Source organism: Cherax quadricarinatus, chromosome 39, assembly GCF_038502225.1.
Source record: "Cherax quadricarinatus isolate ZL_2023a chromosome 39, ASM3850222v1, whole genome shotgun sequence".
NCBI lineage: Eukaryota > Metazoa > Arthropoda > Malacostraca > Decapoda > Parastacidae > Cherax > Cherax quadricarinatus.
In genome coordinates this window covers 7,321,949-7,339,954 of record NC_091330.1, presented here as the reverse complement: position 1 = coordinate 7,339,954, position 18,006 = coordinate 7,321,949, and the positions used below count along the sequence as shown (strand labels likewise).

General features: G+C 44.1%; 1 protein-coding gene across 3 annotated transcripts in view; it reads right to left on the bottom strand.

The window, feature by feature from the left end:
* The window catches only part of LOC128696314 (uncharacterized), a 47,194-nt gene that overhangs the window by 17,668 nt on the left and 11,520 nt on the right, over positions 1-18,006 (bottom strand). For all 3 annotated transcript variants that reach the window (XM_070092336.1, XM_070092339.1, XM_070092337.1), the window contains 2 exons: positions 16,954-17,091; positions 14,695-14,820 (listed from right to left, as the gene is read on the bottom strand). In XM_070092336.1, the coding sequence (XP_069948437.1) occupies positions 14,695-14,820; positions 16,954-17,091 (264 nt within the window). The remainder of the gene's footprint in view (positions 1-14,694; positions 14,821-16,953; positions 17,092-18,006) is intronic.

Genomic DNA, 18,006 nt, shown 5'->3' with positions numbered 1-18,006 from the left:
ACATGTAATATAATATTACTGAAAAGCACACTGTAACACAGCATAAAATATAACATAAAATAAAAACCATTTGCTTATGCTAGGAAACACTTTTTACCACTTACAATTGAATCAAAAACAGTAAAGTCACCCATAACATATTTGAGTCTCATTGAAAATTTTCATCATAAAGTCCTTGAAATGATTTATACATGATAAAAATATGCAATCGTAGTGCTACACCTTTCTAAATGATAACTGTGTAGTTGCTGAAACCCTCGGGGTAATAACCCTATTGCCTCTAGATATCAAAACTCAATTATACATCCATATAAACATCTCTCCATGCTCACACCCAAGTCTAGGAAAATAGCCCGTCGTATCCCCTTACCCATTTTGCAAATCCCATAAATCCCTTAATGTGAAATTTCGATAACCCTCACTAAAATCTCTCTCCCATCTCCCTCCATACACCCCTTTATTTCTACACTGTGTCCTATAAAAAGTTGCTACCAATGCATTAATTCTTCCACGCACGTCCGCCTCCCTCATAGCCCACATCATGTATATATAATCCGTAATCATATACCCAATCGCATTCTCAACCCTTTTATTCACCCCAGTTATATCTAAACTTAAAACCCTCAAAACCTGCAAACCCCCTCCCCCCACTAACCTTAAAACCTTACCCATCCAAACCCTTATAAGTTCAATACAATCGCAAAAATATACCGTATGATAAATAGTCGCCAATCCTCCACAATCCTTGCATTCCCCATCCTCTCGTATTCTCTTATAGAATAAAACCATTCCTGACGGCAAGATTCCATGTAAAAATCTATACATAACTTCTCTGACTTTAGGTTTTAAACGCAATTTATTTAAACGCCCCCAAATATTATGCCAATCATACATCGGATAAACTCCTTCTACCGCCGCTACCAGAGCCTTACCATCTGCCCTATCAAGATGTCTCAATTTAATTTGTGAGTGATCCCTCACGTTTATGAAGACCCGTAACATTGCCTCACCTATCATGAACTCCCGACCCCCCCCACCACCGTCGCATATCCTGATGTATCCTATGAAGACCGTCTTCTTTCGCCCCCCCCCCCCTCCCGCTTGTAACTATGTTTTAAATACATACTTATTATCCTCTTTTCGACATCTATAAGACCCAGCCCTCCACGGCCAACCGGGAGTGTGACAACCGCTCTACTTAACCATTCGCTCCCTGTTCCCCAAATGAATCTAAAAACACTTTTTTGTAACCTTTTTAATTCACAACGAAGTATCGGAAATATTACCGTAACATGCCATAGTTTACTATATAATAGCACATTCGTTGTTATCACCCTTTGTTGCAAACTTAAATTAGCAGCTCTTAACCCACTAAGACGCTTCAGAACACTATCAACGATACGCACGGAATTTATTTGTTGTGCTGACTTGATATCATTTACATAAACGATCCCACATATCTTTATTTGGTCCACCCTTTCCCACCTTTCAGCTACCATTCCTTCCTCACGCGACCCTTTTCCAAGATTCATATACTTTGTTTTCCCCATGTTGATCGTCATGCCAGTAGCCTTTTCAAAAACTTTCACTAACTTTTCTACCCGAATCAAATCCATGTTTTCTCTCACCAAAATCGTCGTGTCGTCGACATATCCAACAATGCCCGCTCCCCCACCCCTTACATTACCCATCCCATTTGCTTCCAATAAAACCCTTATCCCTCTATAAAAGGGATCTTGAAAACAAGCCAAAAAAATTTGTGAAAGGGAACAACCTTGACGCAAACCCCTTCCCATCTGAATCCGATCTCCCAACCTCCCATTCACCTGCACACGCAAAGATGCCTCTTGATACATTAATTTGGCCCATGATATAATTTCCGCCCCAAACCCCTGCCATCTCATTATCTTCCATAACGTCTCCCGTTCCACACTATCATATGCCGCCTCCCAATCTATAGCCAATACCCCCCCCCTCCCAATCTTACTCTTTCGTCAATAAAACTTCTAATCATACCGTAACCTTCATACATAGACCTGCCCGGCACCCCATATTGTCCCTTGTCAATCACTTTGCCCAGGACTTTTTTTATTTTGTTGGCCAAGATCCTTCCAAAAATTTTATAGTCCCCACATAATAACGAGATTGCACGATAATCTTTAACCGTTAATGGCTCGCCTTTAGGAACTAGGACGACCACAGCCAACCTTTGTTGTTCCCCTAAAACCCCATCCCGCTTCATGATATTGAATAAACGTACCAAAAACCCCTTTAAAACGTTCCAATTTTGAAGATAAAAGTCGCTGGGCAACCCATCTATTCCTGGCGCCTTACCCAATTGCGCCCCAGATAAAGCCTCCCAAGTCTCACACTCCGTTATCGGCCCTCCCAACATCAAACGATCATGCTCCTCCAGCTCACAACGCACAAACCTACCGATTGACTGCAATGCAATTTCACTTATTCCAACACTTTGCGTTTTCAATTTAACCCAAGCATCAATATACCCACTCATACCCTCCGTCGTCGTCAACACCTGATTCACTCTATACCCCTGCATACCTACCTGGACATTCAACCCCATTAACTCCATTGCTTTGCGACGTCTGTGTTGATTCCTCAACACACACGCCGACGGCCGATCTCCCCACAAAACCTCTTCGATTCCACCCTTAAGCCTTTCCCCATCAAACCTTTCGTTTTGTAAATTTCGTAGTTGCTCCTTAATTCGTTCAATTTCTGTAACAGGATAATTAGCATTCGCTTGTACATAGCAGTTGCGCAACTGCCCCTCTAAATATCGTTGGAAACCATACTGTAACTGATTATATCTCACTCCCTGACTTATATAAAATTCCTTAATTCGCTTTTTGGCTATCGTTTCCCACCAATTAACCAAAGCCACATCTCCAGGTGCTTCAACCACAAGGCGTTCCCACATATGCCCAAAAGACAAACGACTTTCCTCTCTCTTCATAACTTTACATTTAATTTCCAAAATGACGGACCCCTTCTAGGCACACCCTCAATATCTACATCCATTACAACTCCTCTATGATCCGAAAAAACCACATTTATCACACTCACTCTCCGCACTGTAACCGCACTAGACACGTACATTCTATCCAATCTCGCCGCATAATCTCGTCTAATGAAAGTATGCTCCACATTGCCACCCCCCCCACACACATCCATTAAACCCACACTCCTCAATAAATCTCCCAGGAACCCCAAGCAACAACCCGCTCCTCGAGGCTCCACATCTTTTCGTCGTATTACACAATTCCAGTCTCCCCCTATTATCGCTACATTTGGTAAACTACGTAGATGATATACTAATAAGAACATAAGAACATAAGAATGTAGGAACACTGCAGAAGGCCTACTGGCCCATACGAGGCAGGTCCTTATCAAAACGACATCTACCCAAAGCTACTCAAGAAACAACTCCCGCACCCCCCAACACCAATCAAACCCAGCCCCTCCCACTCATACACCTGTCCAGTCCCTTCTTAAAGCTACCCAAGGTCCCAGCGTCTATCACCCCACTGGGAAGACTGTTCCACGCATCTACAACTCTGTTAGAAAACCAGTACTTACCTATGTCCTTTCTAAATCTAAATTTATCCAACTTAAATCCATTATTCCTGGTTCTTACCTGGTTCGACACCCTCAGTACTTTATTAATGTCTCCCTTGTTTATGCCCGTCATCCACTTATACACTTCAATGATATCTCCCCTCATTCTACGCCTCTCCAGAGAGTGGAGATTTAAGGCTTTAAGTCTATCTTCATACGGGAGGTTCCTTACACAGTAAATCATTTTATTCATTCTTCTCTGTATGTTCTCTAATGAGTCTATGTCCATCCTGTAGTAAGGGGACCAAAACTGAGCAGCATAATCTAAATGAGGCCTCACTAGTGATGTATAGAGCTGTAAAATAACTTTTGGACTTCTGTTACTTATACTTCTTGAGATAAATCCAAGTAATCTGTTGGCCTTGTTGCGCACACTGAGGCACTGCTGTCTTGGCTTTAGATTTCTGCTTACCATGACTCCCAAGTCTTTTTCGCATTCTGTATGACCAAGCTCTACTTCACCTAGATTATAGCTTCGAGGGTACAAAATGAGTTTTAAGTCGTACATCTCCCTCGGCCGGCCCATATACACCTACAAAACTTATATGTACTCTACCCCATAAACCATCCACCCTAATCACTCTCCCCTCCCCCCTTTCACTATGGCGTACTACAAACGGGCTATTTTCCTTTACCAGAATGGCGACGCCTCCTTTTAACCTCGTCGCATATTCCATATACACATCGTAACCATCTATTTCTAACTCATATCCAATTCTGTAATTGTGTTCTTGGATAAATACCACATCCACATCTAGACGCACCAAAAATTCATTAAACCACTTTCGCTTCCGCTCAGATCTCAAACCGTTAATATTTATTGTCAAAACCTTAAAGTCAATTAATGGGATTTTCCTTTGGTTCTAGGTATAGACTTTTCACTTATACATTTTACACCTCTATCCCTCTCCCCTTTTTTGGGAATCACCTTGATAAACTCTTGTTTCGTGGATTCACTGTTCCCTTTCCTCTGTACATCCGCCCAAGACTTTTTCCCTGGCCTTTGGGCAGGAGTAAGCACGTCGTTTGAGTCTGGTGGGGTCGCAGTTCGCTTTCGCGTCCTACCCTCCACCTGCATTGGGATTTCTTTAGTACTATCATGATGCACCTCCACTTCTGCTATATTCACCATCAAACCATGCGACACCCCAGACTCAATGCTTTCATCCGTCGCCTCACCATGATGCTCAACCGATCCCAAATTTGCACCTGGATCCTCCACACGGTTGACGATCGACTCGTCTAACAATACATCCAGTACCTTCACTAAAGACGCCGCTACATCCTCGTTCCCCATAGTGGGCAGTCTCTTCAAATACTTTATTTATGTCCAATGATGGTGATTCTTCTCGCTGTTTTGCATCCTCCAAAGCATTCTCCTGCGCTTTTTCTACCTCTTCACTCCAAGATGTCCGTTGTCGAGACGGGTGAGCATAAGACTGTTCTCGTCCCTCAACTTCCTCGACCTCTTCCGGTTGTTGCTGTTGCGATATTTGGAGATTCCCACGACGCTTACCACACTGCCGCTATGTGGTCATACGATCCACACAGCCGACACGTACGACGTTGCCCCGCATATGTTACATATACTTGAGTTTGAAATGCTTGCAACATAATATAGGATGGTATGGGATGGCGTAAGGTCATTTTGACTGAATATGTTCCCTCCAAACTTCCAGCATAAGGTCCAGCGGCCCACCGACCTGCAGAGCCCATATGAACCGTACCATAATTACGTAGTTCATCTTTTATAACAAATTCATTCGCCTCAAAAGGCACATTCCTTATTTTAACCCATGTGTAGTGTCGTGATACATCATGTAGACGTACTGATACAGCTGAATTGACGGCTATAATGATCTTTTGATACTTATCCACCACCGCTTCATAAACATTTGCTGACGTCATTTTAACGAAGATCCGTGTCGTCCCATTAAGTGCTACACCACATATCTCTTCATTTGCGATACCGTAGGTATCACGGATAATCGCCGGTAGTAACAAGTCCATCGTGGCTCCGGTGACAGCCCCACGGGTCAACTCAACGCAAACAGTGTTGATGCGCCTGTAGCTCTGCAGCGCCATGTTGGTAAATGAGCAGCGCACGTCCTCACTTCTCAATGGTTGTGACGAACTGAGGTAGCTAGCCTGAAAACAGCAGAGGGGTGCCGAGCACAACCGCACTCCACCGTGGTCAGGCAGCGAAATGAATAGGAAAACTATAAGAACCGAATCATCAAAGAAACAGCAGCGGGTTTATCATACACCAGATTATGCTAACCTCGTTTAACTGTTTTAGATTTGTACTACAGGAAGGTAAATAGATACAAATGGAAGATGGCACACAATGTGCAAATATTTAAAAATATTACAGGAAAAACCCTGTAAACTATAGGTCTGTTTCGTTGACAGGTATTTTTATAAAAAATAACTTGAAAAGCCATTAGAGAAAAGATAATTTATAGAGCATAACCGTACTAACTGACACATTTCGGTTTTCAGATCTGCAAATTCGTGTATATCATATCTATTAAATTATTATGACAGTGTCAAGAAAATTATTCAAGAAAGAAATGAATGTGTGGATTGCATTTATCCACATTAAGAAAGCTCCAGTGTGAAATTCGCACCCTGACAAACTTAAAACAAAACTTGATTGAATTCGGTAAATAGTTCGTGATCAACCGAAAGCAAAAGACTTGGCAGACGATGCAACATCCCCCCAATGAAAAGCAGGGGTGTCACTAGCACGTTAAGAGACCATATAATAAGTGTCAGGGGCCCGAGACTGTTCAACTGCCTCCCAGCATACATAAGGGGGATTACCAGCAGACCCCTGGCAGTCTTCAAGCTGGCACTGGACAAGCACCTAAAGTCGGTTCCTGACCAGCCGGGCTGTGGCTCGTACATTGGTTTGCGTGCAGCCAGCAGTAACAGCCTGGTTGATCAGGCTCTGATCCACCAGGAGGCCTGGTCACAGACCGGGCCGCGGGGGCGTTGACCCCCGGAACTCTCTCCAGGTAAACTCCAGGTAAACCGGACTGTGGTGCTTATAATGGACCGCATCCGGTCAGCATCATAAGCTTGATAATTTGGGCAATTAACAAGAAAGCCCCGTGGCCTGGTTGGCAAAGTTCTCGCTTCGCACGCGGAGGGCCCGGGTTCAATTCCCGGCGGAGTGGAAACATTTCGACGCGTTTCCTGATACCTGTTGTCCTGTTCACCTAGCAGCAAATAGGTATCTGGGTGTTAGTCAACTGGTGTGGGTCGCATCTTGAGGGACAAGATTGAGGGCTCCAATGGAAATAAGACAGTCCTCGATGACGCACTGACTTTCTAGGGTTATCCTGGGTGGCTATCCCTCCGGGAATTAAAAATCCGAATAAAATCTTATCTGTCAGGGACCGGTACGGTGGGGCAGTGACCCATGGAATCATCTACAGGTACTAGACATGCGAAGCAAGAGCAATGTCACTGAGGAGGGCCCACCACGAGGATATATAATTGACACAAAAAGTACTCCGGGTCATAAACAGTATGGACAAGAACAAAATATATACCATAGAAAATTGGTGGAAGTTGTACATCCAAACAAGTCACAGAAACGTTAGAAATATTTTTACATCGTAAAAACAGCAATGATGAGGAGAGCTCTGGGTCACACTGGGATTCAGAAGATAATACTATGTATCGAGATCATGTTCACAGAAAGTAAATAGGTTGAAGAGACCAAGAGCCACAGTCAAACTCCTGCTAATTCAAAGAGGTAATTGTGAAATGGAAATTACATGCAGAGAGCATTCCCATAAGACTATGTAGTTAATGACCGGCGCTATAATAATCGCATTAAGGCAGACAGGTAATTAAAAACGCTGGGACAGCGTGCAGCTGGATCCCACCATCCCTTCATTACTTCTTAAGTGATCAATGGCAACTGAGCCTCATCGATTTAAAATTAATCCTTATAATCATCACTGACTGAAGATTATCCTCTCGATAAAGGATTAATTTTCATTATTTTATACCCTGTTATAGCACTAAGTCGTGCGTAACTGAATAATAGTAGTTATATTAAAAATTGGGTTAGGCAAGAGGATGCTTACCTACTGAAATGGTCGCCATCTGATTACAACCTCTATCAGGAGACACTATAGTTTCCTGACAAATAAATCACCAACAATGTGCCAACACTAAATACGGGCTAACGAAGCAGCAAACAAAAGAATCCAAGTTCTACAATGATGGTAGTGACACCAGCGTTGTTACCCAGCACAATCCTGCTTCCTGTAGCCCAATAAAAAAGCACACCCTTGCCTATTATAGCCTCTTACAAAAATTCTCCCCTGCCCCCTTTAGCTCCTTACAAAGGCTCAATCCTTCCCCCTATAGCCTTACAAAGATTCGCCTCCTGTAGCCCTTGCAAAGTTCACCTTTGCTTCCTGCAGCTCTTTCAAGTGTTCACCTTTGCCCCCTGTAAACCTTACAAGGCTCACCTCTGTGTCCTGTAAACCTTACAAAGGTTCACCTGTGTCCTGTAAACCTTACAAAGGTTCACCTTTGGGTCCTGTAAACCTTACAAAGGTTCACCTCGGCAGCAGTATGGGCCGACGCTGACACGCTCCTACATTGCCCCTGAGAGAATTTTTCCCCTCAATGTACGTTGTAGGTCTTACAACATTGCATAGCCCATGACTAAGCACGAGTGGAAAAGATCTTGAGCTAAAGATTTCCATCACCACGAGGCTAGTTTTGCTCTCTCTCTCTCTCTCTCTCTCTCTCTCTCTCTCTCTCTCTCTCTCTCTCTCTCTCTCTCTCTCTCTCTCTATCTATCTATCTATCTCTTGTGTACTCACCTCGTTGAGGTTGCAGGGGTCGAGTCCAAGCTCCTGGCCCCGCCTCTTCATTGGTCGCTACTAGGTCACTCTCCCTGAACCATGAGCTTTATCGTACCTCTGCTTAAAGCTATGTATGGATCCTGCCTCCACTACATCGCTTCCCAAACTATTCCACTTCCTGACTACTCTGTGGCTGAAGAAATACTTCCTAACATCTCTTTGATTCATCTGTGTCTTCAGCTTCCAACTGTGTCCCCGTGTTGCTGTGTCCAGTCTCTGGAACATCCTGTTTTTGTCCACCTTATCAATTCCTCTCAGTATTTTGTAAGTCGTTATCATGTCCCCCCTATCTCTCCTGTCCTCCAGTGTCGTCAGGTTGATTTCCCTTAACCTCTCCTCATAGGACATACCTCTTAACTCTGGGACTAGTCTTGTTGCAAACCTTTGCACTTTCTCTAGTTTCTTTACATGCTTGGCTAGGTGTGGGTTCCAAACTGGTGCCACATACTCCAATATGGGCCTAACATACACGGTGTACAGGGTCCTGAACGATTCCTTATTAAGATGTCGGAATGCTGTTCTGAGGTTTGCCAGGCGCCCATATGCTGCAGCAGTTATTTGGTTGATGTGCGCTTCAGGAGATGTGCCTGGCGTTATACTCACCCCAAGATCTTTTTCCTTGAGTGATGTTTGTAGTCTCTGGCCCCCTAGACTGTACTCCGTCTGCGGTCTTCTTTGCCCTTCCCAAATCCTCATGACTTTGCACTTGGTGGGAATGAACTCCAGGAGCCAGTTGCTGGACCAGGTCTGCAGCCTGTCCAGATCCCTTTGTATTTCTGCCTGGTCTTCGATCGAATGAACTCTTCTCATCAACTTCACGTCATCTGCAAACAGGGACACCTCGGAGTTTATTCCTTCCGTCATGTCGTTCACAAATACCAGAAACAGCACTGGTCCTAGGACTGACCCCTGTGGGACCCCGCTGGTCACAGGTGCCCACTCTGACACCTCGCCACGTACCATTACTCGCTGCTGTCTTCCTGACAAGTATTCCCTGATCCATTGCAGTGCCTTCCCTGTTATCCCTGCTTGGTCCTCCAGTTTTTGCACTGTTTTGCGTGGTACTGTGTCAGACGCCTTCTTGCAGTCCAAGAAAATGCAATCCACTCATCCCTCTCTCTCTTGTCTTACTGCTGTCACCATGTCATAGAACTCCAGTAGGTTTGTGACACAGGATTTCCCGTCTCTGAAACCATGTTGGCTGCTGGTGATGAGATCATTCCTTTCTAGATGTTCAACCATTCTTCTCCTGACAATCTTTTCCATGATTTTGCATGCTATACATGTCAGTGACACTGGTCTGTAGTTTAGTGCTTCATGTCTGTCTCCTTTTTTAAAGATTGGGACCACATTTGCTGTCTTCCATGCCTCGGGCAATCTCCCTGTTTCGATAGATGTATTGAATATTGTTGTTAGGGGTACACATAGCGCCTCTGCTCCCTCTCTCAGGACCCATGGAGAGATGTTATCTGGCCCCATTGCCTTTGAGGTATCTAGCTCACTCAGAAGCCTCTTCACTTCTTCCTCGGTTGTGTGTACTGTGTCCAGCACATGGTGGTGTACCCCACCTCTCCATCTTTCTTGAGCCCCTTCTGTCTCCTCTGTGAACACTTCTTTGAATCTCTTGTTGAGTTCCTCACATACTTCATGGTCATTTCTTGTTGTCTCTCCTCCTTCCTTCCTTCCTTAGCCTGATTACCTGGTCCTTGACGGTTGTTTTCTTCCTGATGTGGCTGTATAACAGCTTCGGGTCAGATTTGGCTTTTGATGCTATGTCGTTTTCATATTGACGATGGGCCTCCCTTCTTATCTGTGCATATTCGTTTCTGGCTCTACGACTGCTCTCCTTATTCTCCTGGGTCCTTTGCCTTCTATATTTCTTCCATTCCCTAGCACACTTGGTTTTTGCCTCCTTGCATCTTTGGGTGAACCATGGGCTCATCCTGGCTTTTTCATTATTCCTGTTACCCTTGGGTACAAACCTCTCCTCAGCCTCCTTGCACATTGTTGCTACATATTCCATCATCTCATTAACTGGCTTCCCTGCCAGTTCTCTGTCCCACTGAACCTCATTCAGGAAGTTCCTCATTCCTGTGTAGTCCCCTTTCCTGTAGTTTGGTTTCATTTGTCCTGGCCTTCCTGCTTCCCCCTCCACTTGTAGCTCTACTGTGTATTCGAAGCTCAAAACCACATGATCGCTGGCCCCAAGGGGTCTTTCATATGTGATGTCCTCAATATCTGCACTACTCAAGGTGAATACTAAGTCCAGTCTTGCTGGTTCATCCTCTCCTCTCTCTGTTGTAGTGTCCCTTATGTGTTGGTACATGAAGTTTTCCAGTACCACCTCCATCATCTTAGCCCTCCATGTATCTTGGCCCCCATGTGGCTCCAAGTTCTCCCATTCAATCTCCTTGTGGTTAAAGTCGCCCATGTTCAGGAGCTTTGCCCTGCATGCATGAGCTCTTCTGGCCACTGCAGCCAGTGTGTCAACCATCGCTCTATTGCTCTCGTCATACTCTTGCCTTGGCCTCCTGCTGTTCTGTGATGGGTTATACATCACTGCAATTATCACCTTGGGACCACCAGAGTGAAGCGTTCCTGCTATGTAATCACTTTCTTCTCCGCTGTCTCCTCTCTCCAGCTCATCAAAATTCCATCAATGTTTGATCAGCAATGCCACTCCTCCACCCCCCTGTTCCTTCTGTCTTTTCTCAGGATGTGGTATCCCGCTGGAAAGATGGCATCTGTTATCATACCTGTAAGCTTGGTTTCTGTGATCGCTATGATGTCTGGTGATGCCTCTTTGACTCTTTCGTGCCACTCCTCCCACTTGTTTGTTATTCCATTAGCATTTGTGTACCATGCCTTCAGTTTCCTTTCCAACACTGTGGTTTGGGGGGCCTGTGGGGGTGGGAGACCTGGTAGCATACTGTGGGATTCTATGGTTGGGGGTTGGGTGGAAGCTGTGGGTATGGATTGTATTGTGTGTTAGGATGGTGTGATAGGTTGTGGGGTTCTGAGGATAGTTGTGTGTGTGCTTGCCCTTGCTGCTCTGTTCTGCTCTGACTGACCTCTGCTGGTTCCATCCTTGTCTCCATTCCTAGCTCCTTTCGCTTTTTTGTCCTCTCCCTCAGCTGCTGTCTCTCTGTGTTCTGTCTCTGTCTAGGAACACCTTCTTGTACTCTTCCGAGCTTTTCAACCGTGGTTTCTCTTGGAGGATCCTGTTGCGCACTGTTTCTGTCCTGAGAATCAGCTTGATCGGTCGGTTTCTCCCCTTCAAGTACCCCCCTATTCTCTGAAAATTTACAATCTCATCCATGTCTTCTCCCCCTATTTCCGTGATGATTTTCTCAATCTCCTTTCTTTCTTCCTGCCGTCTTTCAGTGTGTGTCCTTTCCTCTCTCTCCCAAAGCCCATGGATAATCACTGATTTTGCCCTTTCCTCCTCCCATTGCCTTTCCCTCTGTGACTCTGGTTCCTGTCTGTATGTGGTCATTTTCTCCCTTGATTTTTCCAGTGGCTCTTGGTAGCATGGTTGTGCCTCAGCATTCGACCTATCTCCCTCTTCATCTGCACCCATCTGCTCTTCCCTTCCACTCCCTGGCCCTTCTTTGCAGGCTGATATGACCTTAGCATAATTCATATCTCCTTCCTTCCTGTTCAGCCTCTCAGCTTCGTATGGTGTGTCTTCTCTGGTCACTACCCCTGAGACTTGCTTCAGCCTGTTTACCTCAAATTCTAGGACCTTTACCATGGCTACTGCAGTTTTGACTTGTGCCTCCCAATTCTTCGTCTCCTTCTCCAACCTCTTTTCCCATTTCACAGAGAGCTCTTTCTCCATTTTTTCAGAAAGCTCTCCTAATTTTCTCTCCCATTCTTGCTCTATCTTTTTCCACTATTCCTCCATCCATTCCTCCCTACCAGTACCATTGTCATCTGATCCCTGATTCCTGCGAGTCCCAACCATTTTTTTTTTTAGTGAAAGAGAGAGAGAAAGAGAAAAAGAAAAGGGGGAGAGAGTGAGAGAGAGGGAGAAAGAGAGAGAAGGGGAGCCTAGAAGGAGGGGAAAAGAAGGGAAAAAGGGGGAGAAAGTGAGAGAGAGGGAAAAGGTAAGAGAGAGGGGGGAGTGACAAGGGAAGAGAGAGAGAGAAAAAAGAAGAGGAAGAGAGGAAGAGAGGAAGAGAAAGAGGGAGAGGGAGAGAGAGAGGAAGAGAAAGAGTGAGAGGAAGAGAGAGAGGAAGAGAGAGAGGATGAGAGAAAGGGGGGAGAGAGAGAGAGAGAGAGAGAGAGAGAGAGAGAGAGAGAGAGAGAGAGAGAGAGAGAGAGAGAGAGAGAGAGAGAGAGAGAGAGGAAGAGAGAGGAGAGGAGAGGGAGAGAGATGGGGGGGAAAGGAAGGGTTATAGGGTCACTTCACAGGAAGGTGTGAAATCCTGTATATGTGTGTTTCTGTATGTGTGTGTGTGTGTGCTACAGCTATTCAAGTGCCTAACAGTAGAGCCTGCTCTCACCTAGTGTGTCTGGATATGTTTATGTAAACAGTCCTTATTTCCCACGTATGTACTACATATGTATTGCATATGTACCCGATCTCTTGGTTCCCACTGTACTGTCTTATGCATTTAAAATTACGTTCAAAAATAAATACACTAGGCTTCGCCTATGTGCCGCTACCTCTAAATTCTATTAAATGCTGCTTATTCTAATTCTGATAGCTCGAGGAGAGTGACCCCCAATTCCAGCTAGAGACAGGTACTATTGACCCCATGCAACTCAAACTAAGTAAATATTACTTGCGGCTGGCAGTGGAGCAACGTTGCCGGTCTGTCCTGTCCCAGAAGTTGAAGGTGTTTGATGCTTCTCGGTAATTTTTCCACTAACTTCCTGTATGCACTATAGTCTCTAGCTCTTCTAATTTTTTCACTCACTCACTGTATTTACCGACACATCTATACATATCTCTTATCTCCCTGGTCTTGAGTCGCACTTATTCTTCAAATACTCCACTGCGTTATTATGGCAACACTATTTAGGCCTGACTCAACCGTTCACCCTTCCAACGGCCCCCATTAAACACTCAGCCACTATTTCCTTTGTTTTCTTTTCTGTGATCACTTATATTTCCTTTTTTCGGGGCTTAAGTGATTATATGCACTCTTATGCGTGCACACGCCTATATCCCACACTCTATTCCTTTATGGCACAGTCAGAAATTACCACCAAAACATGAGCTCAAACCGCGTGACTCCTCCACGAGTGTGTGTGTGTATAAGGAAGGTCTCTCATTGTCACTGGCATCCTGGTGCGGAATTAACTAGTAACTTGAGTTCTCAAGGAGTCAAGTGCCGGTGCAATGAGGTCGAGAAAAAAAAATAAGCAGAAAAATAAACTGGATTGTCAAGTCATTGTTTCTGATTTAAAATTTGTTTCTTTAACTTATTTTTTAAAATCGATGGCAATCGTAGAATATTCGGTGGTTTAAGTAAGGCATTCTGTAATCTAGATAAAATATTATTTGGTCTGGTAAAGTACACGGTAGCCTAAGTAAGGCCTTGAGATGTTTGGAAAAGTATTCGGTGATCTGAGTAAAACATTCCATATTCTGGTGAAACATTCGGTGGTAGACCTTTTGATGATAAAGTCGGTGGTATTCATTGTGTAGCACTAGTATCGTTAGTGGACCATGACGACCCCAGCGTGATATCAGTGCCACTAAAGGTACAAAGCGTGATACCAATACCCTTAAAGTGATACAAATAAAACTGAAGCTTTCGATTTGGTTATCTCTTAATTACTACCTCTACTACAGTTTTTCTTTTAATACACATTTAACTTACATTTACTTGTTATTTTAAGTGTTGACGTGAATATTTTTTAACATACACACGCCAAAAACTTTATTGACTGAAGTTAACATCTTGGGTCAGAAATTTAACAAACTTTTCGGAAAATCTAATAGCCTAGGTCAGGATATATAACAGCCTGGGTCAGGGAATATATCAGTCGGAATCAGGAAATGTAAGTCTAGGGCTCTAGGCCATAACAAGGCGGAGGTGGTGATGGATGGTGGTGCTGATTTGTTGTGGTGTTGGTGGTTGATGGTGTTTATGATGATGATGGTGGTGGTGGTTGCTGGAACAACAGAAAAATGGTGGATACTCACTTCCAGACGTTGGAGATGCTGGCGCCCTTGATGTTAGAGATGATAGCCTCCATGATGCAGTAGTTGATGAAGTTGTACCACGCCATCTTATCAGCCACATTATCATCATGCTCGTTCATCTTCTGCCTGCCGTTCACATGCAAACATCCAGTCTTAGGGTGGTCAACAAGCGGAGGCAAGCTCCATACACAGTTTCAAGAGCAAGTATGACTGGGCCCAAGAAGCCAGGGACCTGTTAATGCTAGCCAATTTTTGAAGTTATGAGACGAGACCATTAGTCAAATCTCGGCCACCCCCCCCCCAATCCCCGTCAAGCACAACTCGTTGAGTATAAATAGATGAACAGACATACGCACACGCGCGCGCGCACGCACACACGCACGCACGCACGCACGCACGCACGCACACACACACACACACACACACACACACACACACACACACACACACACACACACACATACACACACCTGACGACACTGGAGGACAGGAGGGTTACGGGAGACATGATAACGACATACAAAATACTGCGAGGAATAGATATAGTGGACAGAGACAGGGTGTTCCAGAGATGGGACACAGAAACAAGGGGTCACATTTAGAAGTTGAAGACTCAGATGAGTCAAAGGGATGTTAGGAAGTATTTTTTCAGGCATAGAGTAGTCAAGAAGTGGAATAGTCTGGCAAGTGATGTAGTGGAGGCAGGAACCATACATAGTTTTAAGACGAGGTATGATAAATCTGCAACCACAATTAGGAGTACAATTAGGTGAGTACACACACACACACACACACACACACACACACACACACACACACACACACACACACACACACACACACACACACACACACACACACACACACACAAAGACAGGATGTTCCAGAGATGGGACACAGTTGGAAGTTGAAGAAACAGATGAATCACAGGGATGTTAGGAAATATTTCTTCAGCCACAGAGTAGTCAGAAGTGGAATAGTTTGGGAAGCGATGTAGTGGAGGCAGGATCCATACATAACTTTAAGCAGAGGTATGATAAAGCTCACGGTTCAGGGAGAGTGACCTAGAAGCGACCAGTGAAGAGGCGGGGCCAGGAGCTAGGACTCGACCCCTGCAACCTCAACTAGGTGAGGTGAGTGAGTACAGTTATCGCACAAATGAAAAGCATTTTACTACGGAAGATAATTTGTTGTTTCCCATGGATAGGCATTAAAAGAAACAAGTTATTTACTTATTCTCATTTAGTAAATATTTATGTCCTGTTGGAAAATTTTGGAAATCAAGACAAGTGCGGATAAAATACGTACAGAGAGAGGTCTTCCTTCATTGGAAAAATGAAAGAAACAAAAGAAAGAACATAAATTATAAACAAACACAAATAACAGAATCAGTAATGGAAAAAAAATAATATATTTGAGAAAGAAATGTGGAAAATGACACGGACCTCGGAGTAACAGATTACATCTGCATAATTATGTAAATCAGCCAGTACCATGTAACACGAGCACACCATAATCAAATGAACTTTATATTTTTGTCCCTGACAGTCACTGAACCAAAGTGTAACACCTTTACGGGTAAATTCCAGAGCCTTTAGGGATGTAGAACCTAGTGAGATGGACGAGATTAACAGAGTCGAACTCACAGTCCATTCATTTACACATTCATCCACATACACTCCTATACACCCACACATTCACTCATCCACACGAATACATATCTATTCACACAGCCATCAACATAACCATACGATCAACAAGGCCATCATTACAGCTTATAGTCGAGTGCGGTCACCTCAACGGAAAGGGCCCTGGTTCAAGTCTCAGGTGAGGCGAGACTATGCTGTCCATGTTCACATAGCAGTAAATGTGAACATAGGCGAGTGTCATGAATTACATTCTAGGGAAGGGCCCAGTGGAAATAAAGCACACTACTTGAATTTGTTGTCAGACTGCATTAATGACGATAAGGCTGTCTTCCTTCCACACACAATCAAAACACCAATGTCATAACTCCAGGGTAGACAGGCTCTACTAGATGTTACAAATATCAAGAAGTACATATACAAATTAAGTAAAACAAATACACGTGTACTGGAGATTCTTTGACTAAAGCAGATTCCCTTCAGAGTACTTGAAATTATGAATGTTAATCCCTACGCTGTAATATTTAGCATTATGACTAAATATTACAGCCTATCTTGCATCCTATAAAATTCTTTACATCCTCCATCCAAGCATCTACATTATATAGCTTACCTGAGGTCTTCAAGTTTGATCTGAAACCTGAGCTTAGATCCGAGGAGAGTATTCGTGGTGATATCGGAGAAATTGGGCCAAGCGTTCACTTGCTCAAGGATGTGGTCAGTGCGTTGGAAAGTGTCTCGAAGGTTGGTCCTGGCGAGTGCATGTCCCAGGTTAGTGGACTCCTTTCCTTAACAACAGCACCTCTCTCAGTGCTAAACCTAATAGCTACGACTACAATAACTTTTTTTTAACACTTTATTCTTTTCCAATAAAAACTGGGCAGATTCCGCCTAGTCCTAAGAGGATACGGCCTCCACTTGGTGTTTACCCAAGTATTAAAGGAAGATAATCAGAGCTGATCCGAGGAAAGGAAGGGTAGCTCAAAATCTCTGGACCAAGAGCCACTCACCAGCAAAAGGCACGTTCCTGGGCGGAAATTTTTCTGCAAATTCCTAGTCTCTGCCTCACTGCAGAAATTCATGTTCGTCTTTCAAAATCCTTGGGGAACCTGTATAATATTAATTTCACTGATCATCTTGTCGATTACTACACAGAAAAGCACAACAAGCAGTAACTATCGCAGAGGCTTAGAGAAAAGTCTCATATATGCGCGGTATGTGTAGGTAGTGAGTGCAGCTTCACGGCCAATACGGCTGACAAAAAAAAAAGTCGATAATCCGTGTCGCCACATGCAAAACCTTAATAGGTCAGGGGATGAGTAAGACACAGAACACTAGGTAACTTTATTGGCAATTTTTCCACCTGCGCTGCAGGTTTCATCAGTCGAATACAGAGATGAATTGCAATCGTGAAGACACTAGGTGAAGTGGAAAGGTAGTTTGAGGTAATCAGTCCCTCAGCCTTATTAGCAGATAATCACTATTATTGCAACGTTTCGTCAGTAAAGATACCAAGTGTTGCACATGTGTCTTGCTCATCAACTTGTTAGTACTGTAAATTATGATTTATGATAAGATGTCAGGGGGATGTACTGGCTGGCTGACCTGAATACGTTAGAGGTGACGGGGTAATAGGCTTGGGTAAGTGTGTAGAGGAATGTCAGGG